Raw genomic sequence first — 23317 nt, forward strand, 5'->3', positions numbered from 1 at the left:
AGCGTACGTCTGCACACCTCCATCACGCACGTCTCAGCGCACTGGCCATCCGTTTAAATTTTCACGCTAACATGCTTGTACGATTACTTTTCGAAGTCATTTTTACTCCAAACAGCAAGTCGCTGGAGCGACCTTCCCCACGAAATTGTAGCCATCGTCTGTCCATCCGCCTTCATAGACAAAGCCGCATCCAACTTCTCATCATGAAAATAAATTACATGCACTTATGTTAACCACACCCCTTATGTAATAACATCAAAAGGGGGTCTTTAAGGAAATAAAAATGAAATCAAAGGAAATGGAACGTCTGGTACATTGAGGCCATTTCATCCACATCGCCATCGTTCACCGGCTCTCCTGGTCCGCAGAGTCTCGGGAACGTTCGAAGAAGAAGAAGTAGCTTTGTTCACAGCCACGTCTCTGTTCAAGCTCATGGCTAACGACAAAAGCGATGCCTTCCTTTCTACCCAGACAAAGGTCTACAGCTCGGAGCATTCTCTTGATGGCAAGTCGCATCTGCAGTCGCTGACTCCGACGGGCCAGGGCGTCGAAACAGCCGACGACGAGCAAATGGGCAGACCTTCGAACGAACTAGTCTTCCTGGCGTTCTGTATTCTCACAGTGGTGGCAACCATCTCATGGGCTATGATCCTTGTGGCAGTACTGGGCAGGAGCGGGGACGTAGACCTCGAGACCTACGACAACGATGGCCCCGTCGGCGACGTGGAGGAACAAGTTCCCCTTCCCGAGTCAGAGCAAGACCACCCCGTTCCAGAGCCAGTGTCAGTCGAAGTGGTCATGGTTCCGCGGACTACGCCCCGTGCACCGTCTCCACCCAACCCTTCGACCCCGATGTCAGTGAGGGTTACAACTTCGTCTATGACACCTACGACAAGTACCAACATCACCGTTCCTACTTCTTCCATGACTTCTACAGAGATAGCCACCAATACTCCGACAGTAACCCATATTCCGCCTAAACCTACAGGGCCTCTCAATGAAGCCCTTTTCTGCACCTATGGCCTTCTGACGACCAGGACAACAAAGTTCCCCGAAGATGGCCTGTGCGACTACATCTTTTATGACTCTATGTACAAGCACGGCCGTGACACGCTGACCCAAAGCTACGCGTTCAGCTCTAGTATGGAAACAGTTTTAGCGAAAGCACAGAGTGGCAGAAACAGAAGCAAGACCCAGTTCGGCGTGGGGTTCAACTACGGATTCGTGAGCGTCATTTCAAACGAATTGACTCGCGACGACGCTAGAGATCTCTTGAAGCCAATGGTTGCGCGAGGCGTTTTCCATTTCGGCGTTATCGACATCCCCGTTTACAGCTTTGCCACACTGGTAACTGATGTGGTGTTCAGTGTCCTCCGGCAGCTGAGCTTGTATGCAACGGACATAAGAGCTCAGGGGCTGTATTCAATCATTGTGCTCGGTTCGGTATCTTCCACGCATCTATGGAACGATTACTTCAAGAATAAGTTCAAGAACTATTTTAAGCCCGATCTTTTCATTTCTCACGGCTACCAGCAATACGAAGATTGGGAAAGAGTACCGTGCTTCGTCACACCGCCTACTTTACTGACGAAGCCACAGCAACCGAATGTGAACATTCATGACCTCCACGACGCTATGGCAGCACTGGCTGCCTTTGGTGCGGAAGCGGACGCTCCCTACCTCTCGCTCTCCGTGACCATGAAGGGCCGCTGGTCAAAGCTCCTGTCCAACTCTACGCCGGAGGTATTCTCGCAGTGTGACCAAAAGCTTCCCCCACTCCTACCTTCAAGGCATATGGATCTGTGCCGCACCACGCCCTACTCGAACAATTTGGCTTACGATCCAGCAAGCTACGCCATGCGCACGTACAACTCCCGGACCGGACACATTTTCGTCTACGACAACGAGCAAGCCATGTGCGAGAAACTCTGCCAAGTAAAGGCCAGCTACACTCAAGTGCAGTTCGGCCTCACTGTCTTCGACTTAGACTACGAGGATGCCGACAACACCTGCTCGGCGCAAAACAGGTTCGGCAAGTTCAGCCGGCTAAAAACGATGAACCGGTTGCTGAAATTTTTCACTAGCCAGTACAATGAACGGACGAAGGAGGCCGAATGTTCTAAAATTTGGCGATCTTAATTTTAGTGGCGCATGCATCGTCGTTCAACTAACTGTCATGCGCGGCGCCAATCAAGAGCGTAAGCTCCCATACTGAATACATTTCACTTGAACGAAGTGTTTCTCTCTTTTACTTCCTCTTTCAGCCTGAGAGCAGCGGCATGCAGCGCTCAGGTATAAGTTTTCAAGGCATACCACTTATTTCCTGCAATTTGCAGTTGGCCATTTCCGTCTCTTTATTAGCTTCAATGTATCTTTTCTGAATGCATACTAGTGAAGGTCTGTGCACTTCGAGTTTCCTACAGAAAATCACTGCTTATCAATTATGTTTAAGGGTACCACCTAATGGGGAGAAGTTTTGTAATTAGGAAGTAATTATTTATTAGCATCAAGTGGAACGCAGCCACGCGGCTACAAAGCAATGCTATACGACTTTCTCAGAAACTGGTTTCGAGGTTGAAGAAAAATCCGGCACTGATCCAGGGATTGAACCCGGAACAACCACCTCTCTGGCAGTTCCGGACTGGCGCTGGTCTCGGATTCGAACACCACACCATAACGGATTGCTCAACCGCGAAGTTTCTGAGATTGTTGTACACCTTTGCTTTGGAGCCGTGTGGCTGCGCTGTTATGAATGTTAGTAATTGCACCCTAATCGCCTATCAAAATCCGCCAGTAGTAGCCAAAAAGCCTCAAGCGTCGCCTAACATTATCGCAAGATGTAAGTTTTTAGGAAAAAAGATGGCCGACTTGAGAAATCGATATGCGCACTGCGTGAACAGTTAATAGTAGTTGATTGCCTTGGACTAGCGTTGTTTAAGCAGTTCGCTACTTCTTGGGTAACCAATATCAGTATATGAGAAGACAAGACAGGCGACTCATTATCTTGACGTATACAAAAATTGTCTATGGAGGGTGATCAAAATTACGCTTTAAAACTGTCTTAACAAAGGCGTTGAGAAGTATGCAAAACCTACCCCGGCAGATAGGTCATGCGACCAGGAGAACTTCTACTATCCATTGCAATTCTATCGAAGCAAACAGTAAACCACAATCCATAAGGCACCGTCGTCGTTAAGTTGTAACCAAACCTCGCGAAAACACCGTTTTCTGAAACAGGAGCAGCACACAGTTTGGTGTGGGATTCGACTACGCGCACATCAGCTCCTTTTCAAGAGATGTTGCAAACGACGCCGCCAAAGACCTGTTAAGCCGATGGTTGCGTAAGGCATTTTTCATTTCGGCGTTATCGACGTTCCTGTTTACATCTTCAACACAGTCGGGACTGACGCGGTGTTCGATGCTCTCCGGCAGCTGAGCGCGTATGTACAGCACATAAGAGCACAAGGGCTGGCTTCGATCATTGTGCTCGGCTCGGTCTCTTCCACGAGTTTATGGAACGATTACTTCAAGAAAGAGTTCAAGGACTGTTTTAAGCCCGATGTTTTTATTTCTTACGGCTACTAGCTTTACGAAGATTGGTGAAATGAACGGCGGCGCAACAAGGACACTTAACAAGAGAGGGGACAGCACTCTCTTGTTAAGTGTCCTTGTTGCGCCGCCGTTCATTTCATCATGCACCAACTCGCCCCTCAGGCCATTCTTACGAAGATTGGTAAAGAACACCTTGCTTCGTCACGCCATCTACTTTACTGACGAAGCCACCGCAAGCGGACGTGAACATTCATGACCTCCACGACGCTATGGCAGCCCTGGCTGCCCTTGGTGCGAAAGCGGACGCTCCCTCGCTCGCTCTCTCCGTAACCATGAAGGGCCGCTTGTCCGAGCTCCTGCCCAACTCCACGCAGGAGGTATTCTCCCAATGTGACCACAAGCGTCCTCGATTACTACTTGGAAGGTGCGCGGATCTATGCAGCACCGGGTCTTCCGCGAAGAACTTGGCGTACGATATACTCCACTACGCCATACGCACCTACGACTCTCAAATCGGTCACCTTTTCCTCTATCACAAAGAGCGATCCCTATGCGAGAAACTTTGCCACGTAAAGGCCAACTACACACAGGTGCAATTCGGCCTCGCCGGTTTCGACCTAGACTACGAGGACGCCGACAACGCCTACTCGAAGCAAAACAGATTCGGAAGCTTCAGCCGGCTGAAGACGGTCAACCGGCTGCTGGATTTTTTCACCAGCTACTACAGTGATCCGAAGCAGGTGGCCCGGTGTTCAAAAATATGGCGTTAAAGTTAAGAGGGACCGCATCATCCGCCACTGGACTCTGATGCTTGTCGCTTCAGGGGACTGTGGTCTTCCTCGGGGAATACATTACGTTCTATGAGTATTCTGGTGTGGGATAGTTGGTTCACACTTACTACGAAACAAATTAACACAGCGCAACTAAACGATTCAGCGACTGATGCTTGCGATGGCGAATTTATTATCTCCACCAAGAATAGAGTGCACCTGACGTCAACATTCTGTCGCGTGGGACGTCGCTCTGTTCGGGCCACTCAAAGTGGCGCTTCCCCATGGCGCATTGTAGTTACATCATGAATGCACTGCAGTGCATTGTTCAATACGATATCATTACGGTTACGGCATGCATGACGTCACTGCAATGAAATCACAATTCACAATGCACTCCAATGGAGGTTGGCTGCATGCCCAGAGAAAGCGCGAGTGGGCGCTCAAAGGGCGCATGGCTGCAGTACGTCATAGGGACGACCGTAAGCTATCAGTCTGTGCGCTGCACTGGGTTCTGTATAATAATCAAATATGGTCAGGTATTACTGAACTAAGTAGCTATTACGGCGCTTCTAAGCTGTAATCCATAACGACTGCCTGCGGACTCCCTATCGCAATGAAAACTATGCTGCTCTTAACGGGGTGATAGAGAGGAAGTCAAGTCTAAAGAGCGGAAACGGGGTTAGGTCGCCCAGTTGTAACGTGACCCTGGCCTGCTACTCCACACTGACGTAATGGGAGGGAAGAAAAGGAATAGGTAGGGTAACGTAACGCTCTAGAGTGGAGTAATGCCTTTCCCCTCCTTGAGCCCTGTCCGCCATTAAGTTTGTTCCTCTTCCTTCTCCTCCTTATCGAAAACTTCAGCCAAGTATTTGCATTCATTTTTTAGCAATTAGTAGTCTTTTTTTTTTTCTTTTTGCCTGCAGTGCTATCACCTACTTCTATTTTTACCGCAAGCTGTGGGTTTTTGGGTGACATGATATTAGTCAGGGTGATTGTAATCGCCTTCGTGTTAGCACTGCTATACTTCAGCACGAGACGCGCGTTCATGAGACACCGCCAAAAGAAGAAGACGTTGAAACGGCGTCGGGCAGATTTTCTTCGGCAGAAGGTCATTTCTTGAACTCCGCCGCACAGACAGACTGCCGCACCTTCCGTCCCTACGACGATGGACTACATGTCGGAGCAGTCTGGCTTCGACGAGTCGGCTCTGCAAGTGTCCACTCTATCCTCAGGCAGCGCTGAAGAAGAAGATTACAGCACGACCTGCTCCGTTGCTGTCATCGCTCTTGTGCTTTGCGTCTTGCTATCCGCTGTGGCATTTACCATAGTCGTGTTAGGCGGGGCCGACACGGAATTAAACGACGATGACACCAACGGCAACACGCCTGCCCTGCCACCAATCGCCTATCCAGCAGGTACCGTGATCCCGAGAGAAACGCAAGCGCCGGCGACGCCTACACCTCCATCCCAGGCAACTCCTTCTTCAGTAGTGACCCCGAGGTTGACCAGTAGAACGGCTGCACCGACCACACGAACGGTACCGACTCCACCGATTTCGCCACCTGTACCTCCTGCACCGACTTCAACGACTGTAACGTCTACATCAGCCGCAACGACTGTGTCGACTGTACGGACTGTAACGACTGTTCGGACTGTACCGACTGTGCGGACTGTAACAACTGTACGGACTGTGCCGACTGTACGGACTGTACCGACTGTGCGGACTGTAACAACTGTACGGACTGTGCCGACTGTACGGACTGTAACGACTGTACGGACTGTACCGACTGTACGGACTGTACCGACTACACCGACTACACCTACTACACCTACTACACCAACCACACCAGCTCGACCGAGGCCTCCGGAGCAAACTCTCCTGTGCACCTTCGGTAAAAAGACGACGTACAGCACCAAGTTTCCTACGGACGGCATCTGCGACTTCACCTTCTACGACTCGCTCTACAAGGGCGGAGTCAACCGCCTAACCGGAGCCGGGTTCAACCCCGATCTGCTGTCCGTCCTCGGGGCCGCGTACGCGGGCGGAAAAGTCAGGAAGACGAAGTACGGTGTAGGATTCGCCTACGAGCATCGAGACCTGCTTCTAACCCACCTCCAGAACGCCACCAGCTCCAATCCTTTGGAGGTGTTCTTTCTGCACAACGTATTCCATTTCGGCATCATCGACGTTGACGTCCGGGGCCGTCAGTTTTCGGAGATGGATGTCGTCTTCAAATGTCTCAAGCTGCTGGACCAGCTGGTGCAGCAGAAAAGGAGTGAGGGACAGGTTTCGTTCATTTTCCTCGGCGCCACGTCTCACACCTACGCGCTGAATAAATACTTCAAGGAAAAGTTCCGGACCGTGTTCAGGCCAGACCTGTTCATCTCGCACGGCCACCAGCTGAGAGAGGAGTGGGAGAGAAGACCCTGTCTCGTGACGCCACCCGCCCTGCTGGAGCGGCGCTCAGGCTTGAACTACATCGTCAACATGCCCGACGCAGCTGCGGCGCTGTCGTCGATTGCCTCCGAGGCTAACGCTCCTCGCCTTGCGCTCGCCGTCACCCTGAGGGGCCGCTTCTCGAAGCTGGCGCCCAATAACCCGGCTCAGCTATTCTCTCCGTGCGTTCAGACCCCTGTCGCTGACACGCGTTTCTACTACTCGCTTTGCGATACGCCACCTTACTCGACAAACCGGGTGTACGACCCCGCACGCCACAGCCTACTCACCTACGACCCCACGATCGGACGCATGTTCGTCTATGATGACGAGAAGGCTCTATGCAAGAAGCTCTGCAAGGTGAAGGCCCTCCACACGAGCATTAATTTCGGCGTGGCTGTTTTTGACCTCGATCACGATGACTATGATAACATCTGCGCAACGCATAACACTTTTGGCAACTACAGCCGTTTCAAAACGGTGGACAAAGTGGTCAAGTTTTTCACCCGCAGTTTCAGCAGCCCTACCAAGGAAGCCGAATGTGGCAACGTTTGGCATTAGTGCAAGCGTTGCCGCCAAAACTCGACGCGCTAGTGGACTGACGCACATACTGGACAGCTTTACTATCACTATGTATTTTCTTGGCATGAGTGGCGTCTCCGACGTACACCGCACGTTGAAGTTTTAGTGATTTATATGGAGACGTAGATCTTACATGAGTACTATTTCACACGGCGTAATGCATATTTTTTTGCCCACAAGACAGCGTTGTTCGCATTTATAATGCAGCAAATACAGACGCCATGTGTTTTAAAACGGAGAAGCAGTGAACACGAATTCGGCGAAAATACTGCGCGCCGCAATACCATTTTATGAATATGAAATGCGTAAAAGCCAAGGCAATGACTTTTCAGATCAGTTTTTGACGTCCGATATTTCGAAACACATTGCCGATTAAGAAAATTTAAAAACAGCTCACAATCAATGGTGACGGTCTTCAATTTAGAAATTATTATTTCCCCAAAAATAAAAATATTGCTTTTTTGTTGAATTAATTCATTGTTTAATAACAGAGCTCCATTTGGTATAGAAGCTGTTTGACCTAAGACCTTACACAATTTTTAAAAATAGGCTTTTTGAGTTAGAACAGCGCTTTTTTCGGCATAGCATTGTCAGAGGTGTAGTTCAACAGAATACAGCTAACATGTGCTCACTAGGAAGCTGGTTACTAATATTTAATAGTTAACTTTTTAACTATCACTGTGAGGCTCCTTAAATATTTAGAGGTGTGTAGACCACCGTTAGTAATATCCCCATCAATTTTTAGAATTTCTAACAGGCGATTACCCTCGGTGCTGTGGCCCATCAAATTCTGGTTACATCGCATAAAAATACATGCGCTTTCGAGGACCTTGGAGGAAAATGAACCTCTTCAGTGCACGTAACTCGCCGAAATAGCCAATATTTCTTTCGTTTCTGCGGCAAGGATAACCACGTTTTCGAAATTCTAAAAACTGATATGGATATTATTACGGTAGGCTAGACGCTTCTCAATAATTAAGGATCCTAAACAGTAATAGTCAAAAAGTTCATTTTTCACTATTGATTAACGAGCCTGCTAGTTAGCACGTCTTAGCTTTATTCTGATGTTCTACACCGCTGACAATACTATGTCGAAAAAAGCCTATTTTTTTAATTATGTAAAGTCTTAGGGGAAACACCCCGTATATGCCGCCCTTCTTTCCCGGCGGAAAACAAAAACGATAACCATAAAGTCGCGTAGTTGCCTCAAGCTTTGCGTAAGTAAATCAACAACACCGGGAGAATTTTGGTGACAGGGTCCTTACAATTTTCGGCCAGTGGAGTTGCGATTTTTGGCCAGGTTTTTTAACATATGACTAGCGATGGTGATAAAAATAATGATTATTATGAATTTTTACCGCGCAAGAGAAACTTGGACCGACGAGCACTAAGGAAACGCCGATGCTCTTCCATGTTCTCTAAGATGTGCTATGCCCGCGGATTTGTCTAAATCTCCAGAAAACTGGGGTGCGTCATTTAGAGAACAACGAAAGCTTTGTACACGCTGTTTAAGGGCGACAGTAGGGCATAATTTTACTGAAATGTCGTATAAGACAAAGTTTGTATAATGATGTTTGACAGCAGATGATTGTGAAAGCCTAAAGGTGGTGTGAGACTGCTTGCGCCGCAACTTTATTGCAGACCTACTTACTTTCTCAAGGGGACTGAGGCTCCCAGAACATTAACATAACTATACTGCACTCTAAACACAAGTACGCCTTTATGGCAGTAAAAAGAGAGTAAACTCGTTTTTTACTCCCTTCTGTCGAGAGTGTGCGCTTCCACCCCGATACTAGTGGAGCAGGTGGACGCGGAAGTCTTCGGGTACTACATGCTACGACGATCACGCTGGATACTTTCACGCCATAGAAAGCGTGCGTACCGCGAGAATTCAAGCGCGATAGACTATACTCGCCAGAAGCCAGCGCTCTGAGTCGCTTCTCTTCTTTTCTGTGCGCATAACAGCTATCGAACAGCACAAAGTTAGGTTTCCTAGCGAGGTACCCTGGCAGTCTTCAAGCAGTTTCACTCCCGCAGGCAGTCTGCGAGATGCCCGCCAATAAACAAGGTGTGTTTCATACGCTACTCGACCGACCCGCCTTTACCTTTCTACGTCACACTTAGAAACACACGTTCGTCGCTTCAGGTGTATAGGAGGCGAGCACTTACACTAAGCAAGCAGTGTGTACGCCTAAGTTTTGTGCTAGTTCGCTTAAGCTTTGACACGTGTCCATCTTAATGCATTGCCTCTGGATCCCTTTCGACATTGCCTGCAAACTGCTGAAGCAGCGAAGAGCCATGGCTCTCATACCTGTCACGCTGCGTTCGGACCCACACCAGTTCATTTTCCGTCGTCTTGATCTCGCGCAGTGCCAGGCGCCGCAATCGGGCTTCAAATGACTGTTACGTCGGTGCTCCATCTTGGAACCGTAAATGGCTTATTATGAGTGTTGTAGCCAGATAAGGACGTGATAAGCACAGGCATAGCAAGTCGTTGCATGCGAGAGAAGCCAGCCAACGCATGGAAAAAGCGATAAGAGGACACTAACCTCGGATAATAGATTAGACGGTGGAAAGTTATTGACAAAAGCTGACCCGTATTCAGTTATTTGTATACCGTCACGGCACTTACGTGGGTAGGTGCCTTTTTCACTCAGACTCGTCCCCTTTGTTTGCTGGCTTATCTCTACTCTATTCGCGAGCAATCTCCGCGGTCGATAAACGGGAATTAAATAATGAAACCTTGTTTCCATCCTTCTATTCGTTCCACGCTCTTGCAAATGACAGAGTGCTAGGATCGCCTTTTGATGAATATACGCTTGACCCATACTCTTTTTCCCAGAATGTCCCACTCCTGCAAAGCACACGCCCTCTGCAGGGGTGGATATTCCCCTTCTATTACGAAACTTCTGGAGGAAAGAAAGCGGCAGCCGAGCGAGAAATCGAACCGCGGAACCGCTGGGACAGGCGTCGCTGATTTTGAATACATATGTAGGCTTCGTTTAGAGTTCCGCGGTGGAATCTTTTTTATGCGAAGCATATTAACGTAGGTTTCGGGCCTTCGCGCGACGCCCGGCGGTGGCCACCATTGACCTTCAAGTGACCTTCAAGTAGGTCACGGCCCTCCCCCTAGGTGGGGTTGCCAGCATAGCTCCGGCCTGGTTATGTACGAGGGGGTACCCAAAAGAAACCGGACTTATTTTTGTTTGAGCTTATTTGTTCACATTTTCAGCACAGATCTTCAATATCCTTCAAAGTACTCTCCACTTACAATGATACGTTTGTCGAATCTTTCATTCCATTTTTCAAAACATTTTTTAAATTCATCTTTTGTGACGCTTGACAGTCCCTCCGTCGTTTTTTTCTTCACCTCAGCAACATCAGCGAAACGCTTTCCATTCACCTGTCTTTTCATTCTACGAAACAAAAAAAGTAGCACGTGGCAAGGTCGGGTGAGTATGAAGGTTGAGGAACAGAGGTCATGCCATTTTTGGTCCGAATTTCTCGTAGAGACAGGGCTGTGTGAGCAGGGGCATTGCCATGGTGGAAAAACCAGTCACCCGTCTGCCACAAATCAGGCCGCTTCCACCAAACACTGTTGCCCAATCTTTTCAAAACATCCAAACAGAAAGCCAGGTAACTGTCTGACCCTGTGGAACAAATTCTGAATGGACGACTCCTCTCAAGTCGAAAAAACAAATCAGCATTGTTTTGAGGTTTGGTTTCACCTGACGAGCGTTCTTGAGGCGAGGTGAATTTGAAGTTTTCCATTGGCATGACTGTTGCTTGATTCAGGATTTAATTCAGGAACACTTGAGTTGTCCCCATAGCATCGTCCTTGAACGTCTTTCTGAATATTTCAAGAGTTTCCGTTCCACTTTTTCCGAGAAAAAATCAAAATTTCACCGGCGCACGCTGTTCACGAAAATCAGCCATTGCAAAAACGACACTCACACAAAACAGTCGTCACTCTAAAACTCTGCCTAAACTAGTCTGACCTCCTTCGACGACGGCACTCGGCTTACTGACTCTGGAATGTTCGTTCTATGCGCTCCTAGCGGCAAAACGCGGTACCACAGAAGCTGTGCCGATTAAAAAATTAGTCCGGTTTCTTTTGGGTACCCCCTCGTACACTCATTCTTTATCCGTCAGTCTCTCTGAAGCCCAGAGCTTCACGGAAACCAATCTTGTCGGCCTCCCTTCCGTCTGTATAAGCAAGTATTCGAGGTACGGCAAAGCCCTGCTGCTGTCTCCTTTCTTTTGCATGCACACGTGCTGAGCACAAGCACTTGCGCAAACAATATCGACTGAGCACAGGCACGTGTGCTTACAAAGGAAAAGACAAAATCACTGCGCTGTCTCGAGTGGTTGGTTATACAGACGACCATGCAAGCGCTCAGTTGCAGCGATGGAAATCTGCCATCTGAATACGCAAGATGTATGGGTTTCGCCATGCGTCGTACTTAATGCCACGCTACTACGTTTCGCCTACAATGTGAACAAGGCTCCCGTGTAGGAGCCGAAACGTCATTTAATCTTTCTTTTGGTCCATACCGTAGAGTTTTTCATGGCACTCTCTCTCTCTCTCTCTCTTGACAGATAACTGTGGGGCTAAACAATAATAACTGATGATGATGGTCATGAAGAGGTTTATGTAAACCTTTCCAACCGGTGCTCATCATAATGCGTGAATCACTTGTCGGTTCCTGCTTCGCATAGTATAAGGAATTTCCGAGAAGCAACGATATTCGTGTCGGGAAAAACATGTCATGTAAATCATTTGATTTTGTTGCCCAGAGAAGTCAATTTGCGGGTTCGCGTGCATAGGGTTTTGCCACCACAGGCGCAAAAATGAAAACATCCTCTTACGAAATAAGCCTAGTGAAGTACTTGTTTTGTGCGCCGCTTCATGCGGTGCCGCTCCTTACATAAGCGTTCCAGGTCCAACGAGGAAATTGACATTTACGCAAATCGAAAGAAGCATGCTTACATGCATCTTCGCTCCCCCGGGATGGAAAACATGTTCGCCGATAGACACGAGACGTGTCACGACATAAACAGCAAATATGGACGGAAGTAGCCGCTTGCGCACCAGAGTGCAGCTTAGTGCTTCTCTGAGTATCTTTTTTTTTTTTACTAAAGCGCGTTGCTTTTTTTTTTACGTCTTGTTCTTCCGAAAGTGCAGATTTGCGAGAGTACCTGTTACGCAATTTTTCAAGCTTTATTAAAAATGGGTAGTCAGTGCCATGGGATCGCAAAAAGCCGAAGGCGTTAACTTGAGCTCGCATGTTGCCACAATGCGCAAACTTCTCCGAACCCTCACAGTTCAGCTAGGAATGCTCATAAAGATGCAAAGAATAGACGATAAATATGCAATAACGTCTGCTGTGTGAGAAAAGAATAAAAACATCATTCTGCATCACATGTAGACAAGCTGGCTTCCTTCGCAATTCGATAACACTACCAGAACGGTATACACACATAGTATTCATAACGGTATTTCTTATTTTATATTAGACATTTTCTATGATAGTGCACAATTCAGGAATGCAGCACAGTTCAGAATGCAGAAGTGCTGTGGGGCCAAAGTGCGTCGTAGATCATAAAAGGCTCCCATTGGCAGGAGTAAAGCAACGTCGCCAGGCCTGAGCGACGTCATTGGACCGGAGCATTCCTATTGGCTGGGGAGAAATGACGTCACCTAGACCGGCGCGTTAATGCGACTGACTGAAGGGAAATGACGACACTCAGACCGGAAGTGACCTCACTTCTTGTAAAGGCATCAAGAGGTGCTAATGCTATCCCATTGCCAACACATATTGGAATTAGGTGTCCCTGTGAATTTGGTGAATTTTGTATTTATTTATTTATTTATTTATTTATTTATTTATTTATTTATTTATTTATTTATTTATTTATTTATTTATTTATTTACAGTTTTTCTTTCGGGCAGGATCAAAGCCATCAAACGAAGTGTTTGTCCTCATAACACCAATAATATGTCAGAGTTCTTTTTCACGATGAACCCTGGGACACGGTCCTTTTCGTGCAAATCTACCAGTGCTCGCTCCTCAAGCTAACCATCTCGTTCGGCGGTCCGTCCCGATCACCGCACACTTTTCTTAAAAAGCGGGATATGCCCGTCTAGACAATACGCTTATGGCGCATCGGCAAGCAAGCAAGGGGCTCATTTCTTTCCGCGGAAAGACAAAAAAAGAAGAACTCTGCCTTCGGCCCTCTAACGGAAGCCAAAGAGTATAACACGCCATTTCCTTCTTATCCAGAGACGATGCAAAACGCGGGAGCTAGCTTTCTCATTATCATCATGAGCCTGACTGCGCCCACTGCAGGGTGAAGGCCTCTCCCATGTCTCTCTAATTAACCCTGACTTTTGCTAGCTGCGGCCACCGTATCACCGCAAACTTCTGAACCTCATCCGCCCACATAACCTTCTACCGGCCCCTGCTACGCTTGCCTTCTCTTGGAATCCACTCTGTTAACCTTAAGGACCAGCGGTTATCTTGCCTTCGCATTACATGCCCTGCCCAAGCCCAGTTCTTCCTCTTGATTTCGACTACGATGTCGTCAACCCGCGTTTCTTTCCTCACCCACTCTGCCCGCGTCCGGTCTCTTAACGTTACACGTATCATTTTCCTTTCCATAGTTCGCTGCATTGTCCTTAACATAAGCTGAACCCTTTTCGTTAGCCTCCAAGTTTCTGCCCCGTAGGTGAGTACCGGGAAGATACAGCTGTTGTATACTTTTCTCTTGAGGGGCATTGGTAAACTGCCATTCATGGTCAGAGAGAACCGGCCATGTGCGCTCCACCCCATTCTTATTCTAGTTATTTCTCTCTCATGATCCGGATCAGCGGCCACTACCTGCCCTAAGTACACGTATTCCCTTACTACTTCCAGCACAACAAAACGCAATTTTCTAGCACAACAAAACGCGCAATACTTGTTCACATGAAGAACGAACCATGCAATGGGCTCTTTCTTCCCGGGTCCAGGGAAACGTAGGACTAGCATACGTTTGTTTTTGTTTCCTACACAATAGCACGAGTCCCAATAATCGAAGTTCCAAAAAATAAAAGCGTACAAGGTACAGTCTTTGTCAAAAGTTTAGAGCTCAGGGGGTTTGCTTCTAAGCCTCACAGTGGGACTCCCTGTAACATTCATGGTAGTCTTACCCATTGGAGGAGGCAGGACTAGAAATCTTCTTATTTGGAGCGCTGGAGATGCATTACGAACCAGACAGTGTGCTTCAGAAGCAAACCCCCTGGGCTCCAAACTTTTGACAAAGGCTGTACATTACAAACACACGCACTATCGCGGAACACCACCCGCTGTGCTTGACTCCCGCTATATCTGAGACCCCCACAATGAATAAAGCAACAAAAAAGAAAAGAGGAAGTAAGAAACAAATCATACGTGACCCCCGCAAGCAGATGGAAGCTCAACAAACAAAGCGTAGCCGCAGAGCACGTCGCCCACGTAACAAGCGTGAAAGTAACCCGTGGCGCGTCGTGGCACGCAGTTCGGCCGTTTTTCAACTACACAGTGCTCCACGTTTTGTCTTCAACTTTTGCTTCTATTTCTTTGTGAATTTTCCTATTACACAAATGCCACAGCTCTGAGCTTCTGTTTTTTCTCGCATACCGTTGTGGATAGTTCATTTTCCTCATGCGCCATCAATTATTTTGCCGTGTCTTACATTTTGTTGACTCATTTGGTGTTCGTTCCTCTCTCTCTCTCTCTCTCTCTCTCTCTCTCTCTCTCTCTATCTCTCTCTCTCTATCTCTCTCTCTCTCTCTTTGCGCATATCACGCGCTGCGCGTCATTCCTTTTCCGCTCACGAAGATCAGTTTTCATATTTAGCGGCAAACATCATATCATCGCATGCACGCACTGGTTACGTCCCGGATTGACTCATTCATATATCTTTTCAGGCGAACTTCTGCTTCTTTCAACTGTTGAAATTTGTGTAATAAATTTATTGCTTGACTTATATGTGTTCTCTCAAATGTCTATATCTTCACTCCTGGTTGTTCGTGTTCAACCCAATGGGGCTTGCTCAATCACTGTTCATGTTTTCACAATTTACGACAGGCGCAGACGTCCTACCAACGAGAACATAGCGCAGGCTCTAAGAACACCTCTGTCGATCTGATGGCCCTGTAATCTATTGGAGAATCACTTACCGCCGCTAGCGATATTTTCGAGCACGGGCCAGCTTTCATAAAGCTCGACGGAGTCGGGTTAGTCCGGTTTGTTCGAATGAATAATGGGGCGATGAAAGCGTTCGCAGCGCATGAAAGGAGACCGAATTGCTCGAACCAGAGCCGAAGCACTTAATGGCTTACCGCCTCCGTGAGCTTTAAAAAGTATATGCACACGTGTAGAAACACTGACCGTTCTATAGTGTCTGTGGATGGCCGAAGCTATGCTGAACTGTGCGACTCGCTAACTTAAAGATGCGTTGAACGTTATTGGGTCAGTTGGGAGTTCATTTTCAAACAATACGAAGAGAGGAGGAAAACGACTTAATGTCTCGTTCCCGTCCTGTCTTCTCGTCTTTTTGTATCGCTTGGTCACGTATCGTGTTTGAAAGTGAACGTGTGGGCTTTCTCACCTGTTGCAGCTTCGACCGCGCTAGTTTAACACACGTTTCAGGAAATGGAACATTCAGTGCTAGGAACAATGGCTGACAAGCGAAATGAACACACGTCAAGCATTCTCGTAAACAGCTGAGCCACTGTACACTTGCTCTCCACAATGCATCCTAGCGACAATGTGCGGTTTCCCCTTTTTTGCAGCAGTAGAACAGAAGCATGAAAGGAAAGGGCGTGGAATTGATCATAGGAGCTCTGATGCAGTACCAGAGGAGAGGCGTGTTGTGAGAACACGTGGCGTCGAAAGCAAATACGTGCACAATCGAAGAAAGAAGGTTCCAGCGGGCCAACCTTTCTGGAAAAGAAAACAACGTAGGGAGTACAACGACAAGGAATACGAACGAGGCATACATAAACAGCACAGCACAAGGCAAAAAGCGAGAGTGCTCTGCTTTATATCCCTGATTTGTGCCTTTTTTGTGTGTGTGCTCGTGCCAACTGTGGACACTTCTGCTGTATTTTGCTTAGGTACTTTGCGTTGGACGGTGCAGAAACTGGGCTTCCGTCTTGAAAGGTCACGATGGCTGCGTAAACAAATACAACTGAAAGGGTTCGTAGAACATGGTGAAATGCGGCACTCTTCGCAGAAGCAGGTGCCACTGGCATTGGCCTTGGCCGAAATTCAATGAGCTTGCTTCGCTCTGCGTCCACTCTCCACTGATGAAAAATAGTGGGGACGAGTTGTTCTCTTGTGCTACCCACCTCACCAGGGGTGTAAGGCAGCGTTTATAAAAATGTTTTACGCCGCTCTCGGTTTTCGTAGGCCTAGCGATTGAGGATGATTTTCCGTATTCACGACACTTGCTTTATCATGCTTTATCATGCTCAAACTTAGCGTGATGGTTATGTTTGCTGAAACTTAGCGTGATGGTTATGTTTGCTGAAACTTAGCGTGATGGTTATGTTTGCTGAAATTTAGCGTGATGGTTATGCTTGCTGAAACTTAGCGTGATGGTTATGTTTGCTGAAACTTAGCGTGATGGTTATGTTTCTCTTAACGCAAACGTTCTTTTTCTTTCCTTTAGCGAGAAGGTGCGTAGGAAATCTGTGATTTCTTCTGGGAACCAAAGCTGTTCTCGACCAGGTATTCAGTTTATAGCCCTACGAAAAGGAACATAGGTACCTGCCGATCCACCTGTTGATGAGAAACAAGTTTATTCCTGTAAATTTTAGGACTTTCACACAAAGAAGGCTAATCCACCTTCATCATTCTCGGCTGCTATGCCATGCGATGAACTATAATTGAGGCAAACAAACGAGAAATAGAAACCAGTGCCAGCCTTGTATCCAAAACGGAGTCACGCGTCTTCTGCCAGAGATCAACAACACTGAATTTTTTTGAGCGGTAGCTCTAATACTCGCATTACTCAAGGTCGCGTTAGAATGATACGCAAGGTCATTAAGGTGGGACCAGTGTGTGGTACCATTAGTAGACAGATTGAGGACAACCTAATTGGCGTAGAATGTTCGGAGAAGTATAAAACAATTCAGCACGTTACAGACCATAATAATAAAATTCGAATCACACAGTACATCATAGGAATTCGCAGCGACGATCTTTGGTTCCCCAAACTCTGACTTCTTGAAACTTCAAATGTCCATTACGGTCAAACTAATTGCCGTAGGACATTCGAAGTGGTGCCAAACGAATTGTTTGTCTGCGCTGTATACGTTGGCATCAAAAAAGTAGATATCCGGGTATAACGAAAAATTTGTACCGGATAGAGCAAAGATGGCTAATGGCGCAAAATTCGTTCGATATTGCTAACGCTCGATACTCATAAGATGCCCCAGCGTTTTGCTGTTTTGTATCTGGCTTTCCCATGCAGGTTCAGTGCAGGCTGTGTCCCAGAGGCTGCTTTATTCTTCAGGCGTGTTAGGCTGTTAACGTAATGAGGCCGTCGTTATTCTTGACGGACCAACGCATAATAGTAGCTCGCGTAAACGTGGCCAGATGACTCTCTTGGGAGCAACTTGTAGAACACTTCTGTTTTTACGTACAGGCCAGCAAGCTCGAGCACTGTCTAACGACGTCGAACTCAAGACTGATTGAATTCGACGTCCGAGGCCACTGGTTCCGTCCGCTGCAACCAATAATTAGGCACGCGCCCAAAGCTAGATACGCGGAAGGATGAGCGTTTCAGAATGTGGCCAACTTGCGGAGTTTTCCCTGGCTGATCCGCGGATCTGCCGCGCATGCGCGCATAATTTGGCGCAAGGTGCCTTAACTTCAAGACTCGGTTCCTTCGTATACTGAATCGGCGTAAGCCCGCGCCTGCGTGATTTTCCGGAAATTGACGCCGCCGTTGCAAAAGCGGTACGCAGAACACTAACAGGCTTTGAATTTCCTATGCGTCTCTACGGGATTATAATTTTATTCCTTAGTATATCAACAAAAAAATAAAACGATATGTACAGGCTGCAGAGCGCCTGCCGACATCAGGGATCCACCTAAACATCTTCCATTGAGGGAGGGGGGGGGGGGGGGGGGGGGGTAGATAAAAATAGAATCAAGATTATAATGCGGCTGAAAGAGAATAGAGAGGCGCGCACAGGAAGATTAGCTGTTTACAGGGCTGTATATGTGGTACCGAAATGGCTTGAAAGTCAACTCGCAGCAATGAAAATAGTTATGAAAAGGTAGCTTATGGGGTCGCATCAAGAAACATTAAGAAAGCAGACAGGTTATGGGTGCGGACACGAATTGACGATACCCCATCTGAAATGATTAGCGGAGTGCATTCCAGGACAGCGTATAAGTAGCAGGGGACTCCTAGGAGTCATGTTAAGAAACGAGATCAGGAAATTTGCGTAGCTAGATGAACATCATCATCATCATCATCATCATCATCAGCCTGACTACACCCACTGCAGGGCAAAGGCCTCTCCCATGTCTCTCCAATTAACCCAGTCCTTTGTCAATTGCCGCCACTGTATCCCCGCAAACTTCTTAATCTCATCCGCCCACCTAACTTTCTGCCGTCCCCTGCTACGTTTGCTTTCTCTTGGAATCCACTCTGTTACCCTTAAAGACCAAGGGTACATTAAGGCTACCCTTCCTACCCTTAAGGCTAGATGAACAACAATGGGCTAAAAGCGCGATAACTGGGAATCAGCGGCAGATGCCCTCGTTCTTGAGCGTACTCAGATGGGATCATGATGATGATGATGGTTGTGGCGACGACAGCCATGATGTTTACAAAGATGGTGATGCAATGTTATCAGGCGTGGCACAGCACCCGAGGTGTGACGTCCGACTTCTCAATGACGGTGTATAGCATGGTCAATGTCTTTTTGCTGGTGCAGGCGCGGACGCTGCCTCGAGACCACAGGCTGCGAGACATAAAGTCCAAAGCCTCTGCTTACGCGAGCACGTATACGCGTAAGTGCAGAGAACTCTCTTCTCTGCTCTTCCAATAATAATAATAATAAAACACACGCATGAGCGTGTGCACGCACCCCACATGAGCGAACGGAGTACACCCTCCACGGAGCGTGCAACTCTATCTGAACGTGCCGCCTTCCATCACGGGCCCCGGACGAAAGCTAGAGCTACACGCGCCCACGAGAGTCCATACGTTTCCACCTGGGATCTGCAGCAGCAAAACGGCCTCGGGTCATGTTTCAACGCGAATTTCAACGGCGTACGTGTGTGCTCCCATTTTGCTCGGGGCGACATAGCGCGTTGCGTTTTGCGTATGAACAAGAAAAGAGAAAGAACGGTAACCGGGAGAAGCTTTCGCATAGTGTAATGAAAAACGTGAAATATGAATCTTCCTCATTTGGGGGAAATGCAACCGTCGGGCTTTTTTTATATATATATAAATGCGTAAGCATTAGAAACCTCATCGCGAAAATATGTCGTTGGTCTTAAATTTTTCTTATTGGCTAGAAGGAAGCGACGTCATCAGACAGGATAATTTCTATTGGCTGGTGAGAAGTGACATCACTTCCGGTAAAGGCGTTAACAACTTCTAATGCTATCACGCTGCCAATACACAATGTAATTAGGTTTCCACGCGAAATACTTTAGTGTGTTGCAAGTCACAGAAAAGTCTGCTTGAGGGAAGAGGCGGAAGGGGGAACGAGCTAATAAACGGCCATTATAACACGAAATTGCCTCCTTTTTAACGGAGTAACATTTAGTTTGTTGTCATGCAGTTACCAGTTTCTTCGTAACGAAATTCCCGGGTTGATCAAGAAAAGTCACGAGACCTTGTAACGTTATCACAACCTGTCCACGTTGCCGGTGGCAGGTGGGTACCTAGAATTTGGATGTTTGTGCAACCCCTAAAATTCTGAAGGACCCCCGAAGTTTTGGAACGAGACCCTCCCCAGAAAATTGACTGAGGTGGATTGGTGGGTCGGATTAGCAAATCCCATATGATGCTCCTATGCAAGATAATCAAAATTTCTAGAAAACGATGACTCATGCATACCATTTCGTCTCGAATATTCTTTTCAGTCATATCTTCCTAGCACATCTGTGAACCGCCTTCCCCCCGATATTGCAGCGATAGCAGACAACAAAACCTTTCACGACGCAATAGCTAACATTGTTTATTCAGAAGGAAGTTGATCATGTGTTATATCTGTTTCCACTGTGTTGTGTACATTGATTTTATGTTATTTACGCTTTATGAATGTTGTTTGTTTTATTCTGGAGAAATTTATTTTGTACTACCGGTTTTCGCTGTATTGTATTCATTGTTCTTTATCCTAATTAACCCACTCCCGTCTGTAATGCCTTTGACCCTGAGAGTACAACAAATAAAAAAAATATATGGCCAATGGAACCGGTTCCAACCGGCGTTTCGGCGGGATAACTGCAAAAACACGTGGCACTCATTGTAGACACCATAGTTGGCACCCTTAAGGCTATCTGATTTTCTTCTTTAGGAATGTGGTTTAAAAAGCCTGCAATTCTTTTTTTTTTCCGCAGTCTTGCGACAAAAACGACGGACAGGCAACCATAAATATCCTGCTATGTTCGAACTAGGATAATTGGAATTTTTTCCTCGACAGCTATTCATGCTAGCATTCTCTCGGTAAGCAAACGCGGCGAACCACTGAGCAAAAAGCGTAGGAAGGTCATGACAACGACTCAGTTCAAATAAGGAATTCCTTTGTGGTGACGACTCGCAAACATTCTTCTCTCCCGCAGTGCGTGCAATGCCCACGTAAAATTTCGTCTCCACACAGCCACGTCGGTTCCAGGGCCCAGCCCCTCTTTCAAGATGGGCTCAATTCAATACGACCAAAACCTCAGAGATATGCGCCTCTCCTTGCCCGGCAGATAACGCAAAAGCAGAATAAAGAAAACACTAAGAAATTGGAAAATACGCCTGTACTCTGAGAAAAGTGAAAGAGCGAAATTTACTGCCCAGCTGCATTTTACTCTATACTTAGCTTCAATGAACAAACGCCTCATTTTCGACTCTCCTAGCGCAATAATCTATCTCCCTTTTCAAGCACTCTTTCATAACAGAGCTGGGACATCCTCCCCCTATCAAAGCTATCAAAGGAAACTGGTACGATGGAGTCATATTCCGCAAGTTTTTTTTATTTATTTATTATACCCTCAGGGCCATTACGGCATTACAGAGGGGAGTGGTTACAGGAAAAAAAAAGTAGTCAACAAACAAGACTTAAATGAAATAGACAAGGTACAAACATGACTTCTACACATACATTATTAGCTAAGGCGTTAAGTAAAAAAAAGAACAAAAAACGATAACACAGTATAAAATGAATCCTGGATAGACAATGTTAGCTATGACGTTCTTGAATAATTGATGATCGGTGATGGTGGCCGTCGAAGAAGGAAGGTGATTCCACTCATTCGATGTGCGTGGTACGAATGACTGGAAAAAGGTTTTTGATTATCAGAAAGGGATACCAACCGTATGAATGTGATCTAGTCTTGGTGATACGTACTGAGGTGGTGAGATAAGTTCGGCATGAAACTGCGGGTGATAGAATAATTTGTGAAAAAGGCACAGGCCTTTTCATATTAAGTTCATATTAAATATTGTATCATTAAACCTAAGTAATGACCGTGTTTAAACCTGTAGTAAGTACTTGCTGCTGTCACAACATTTTGTTGGAGGAATATCTAATGAATACATTACGATCAGTGAGGGCAATTTTATAACGTTCAGCAGTTTGCTTAGAACATGGAGTCATCTCTAACTTTCCTCAAGAAATGCGCCTCTATATCTCTCGTTCCCAAATCCTTCATCTTTCTTTTCTTTTTTTGATTCAACGTCGCTTTCTCGTTGGAGTGAACAAAAACTTCTATTTCTTTTCCCTGCGCACGAACAGCGTAAAGTACAATATCACACTACCACTTTTAGCTCAGCGTGAACTGTTAACACCTGCGCGCACACACGAATATCTACATTCACCGCCTACGAGGAGCTTACCAGTGTTTTCCCAGCCAAGCGAGGCGTTCATATGAAGGCGCTGCCTCTCTGGACGAGCCCGGATCTTCGGGACACAATAGCGCAATAGGATCAATCTCCTGAAGCTTCTGAGCAGGAGCGCGTAAGCCGACTCACGCCTGAGCCCTATGCTCGAAGCCGATCGCCTTTGGAGCTCAGTCACGTATAAAAAGATGGGATCGGCGCATCTGTAGCGCATAGTATTTGACACATACACTGTCGCTACATCGCGAAAGACTAAATATAAAATAAAATGGCTGACATTTCCGTACTCTATGGTGTAAAATCTCTCGTTCGCAGCTTAAAATGAATCGTCTCATGTAAACATGTCCAGGAACGGGAAGAAAAAAGGGGAAGGGAGGGGGTATTTTTATCTCGGCAACGAAAGCGACACTGTCACCGCTTTCTGGCAGTATCATGATTTATTCACTTCGCGCATGCACTTTTATTTATTTGATCCTTATTATAAGGACCTGTACAGTAAAAAAGAAAGGCGTCGCCTGCATCGAAGTCGAAGGCAGATTTTCCCTGCATCCAAGTGGCCCTTCCATTCTCATTCCATCTCTCACTCACTCTTTCTCACTCTGTCATTTTATTCGTTGTATAAACCGTCGGAGGTGTCCATGGAAGTGTGCGCAAGGTATTCGTGTCAGCTCTGAAGCAATAACAGCCTGTTTATACTTTGAGACTTCGCATGGCAGTAGCTCAGGTCGCGCGAGGAGCTCCAGTCTCGCTAGACCTTCCGGTAAGGCGAGGTTATATTGGCCGGACGGCGGACGTCCATTCAGTGACGTGTGTTAGCTGGGTCAACAGGGGCGGCTAGGTCACTTTCAATATAACCAGCCAGGTATCCGTC

General features: G+C 46.9%; 2 protein-coding genes and 1 pseudogene across 2 annotated transcripts in view; all 3 read left to right on the plus strand.

Annotated features, from left to right (window-relative positions):
• The window catches only part of LOC149364528 (uncharacterized), a 180765-nt gene that overhangs the window by 78300 nt on the left and 79148 nt on the right, over positions 1-23317 (plus strand). The gene's annotated exons all lie outside the window — the stretch shown is intronic.
• Positions 433-2139, plus strand: LOC149364536 (uncharacterized). The gene has a single exon (XM_089570142.1). The coding sequence runs from the start codon at positions 433-435 to the stop codon at positions 2137-2139; it is 1707 nt and encodes a 568-aa protein (XP_089426268.1).
• On the plus strand, positions 2882-4322 carry LOC149364537 (uncharacterized; annotated as a pseudogene).

The sequence above is a fragment of the Amblyomma mixtum genome, chromosome 2 (assembly GCF_055824585.1).
Source record: "Amblyomma mixtum isolate Tamu chromosome 2, ASM5582458v1, whole genome shotgun sequence".
NCBI lineage: Eukaryota > Metazoa > Arthropoda > Arachnida > Ixodida > Ixodidae > Amblyomma > Amblyomma mixtum.

Coding starts and splice junctions, on each gene's coding strand:
- LOC149364536 (XM_089570142.1), top strand. CDS start 433: ATGGCTAACGACAAAAGCGATGCCTTCCTTTCTACCCAGACAAAGGTC.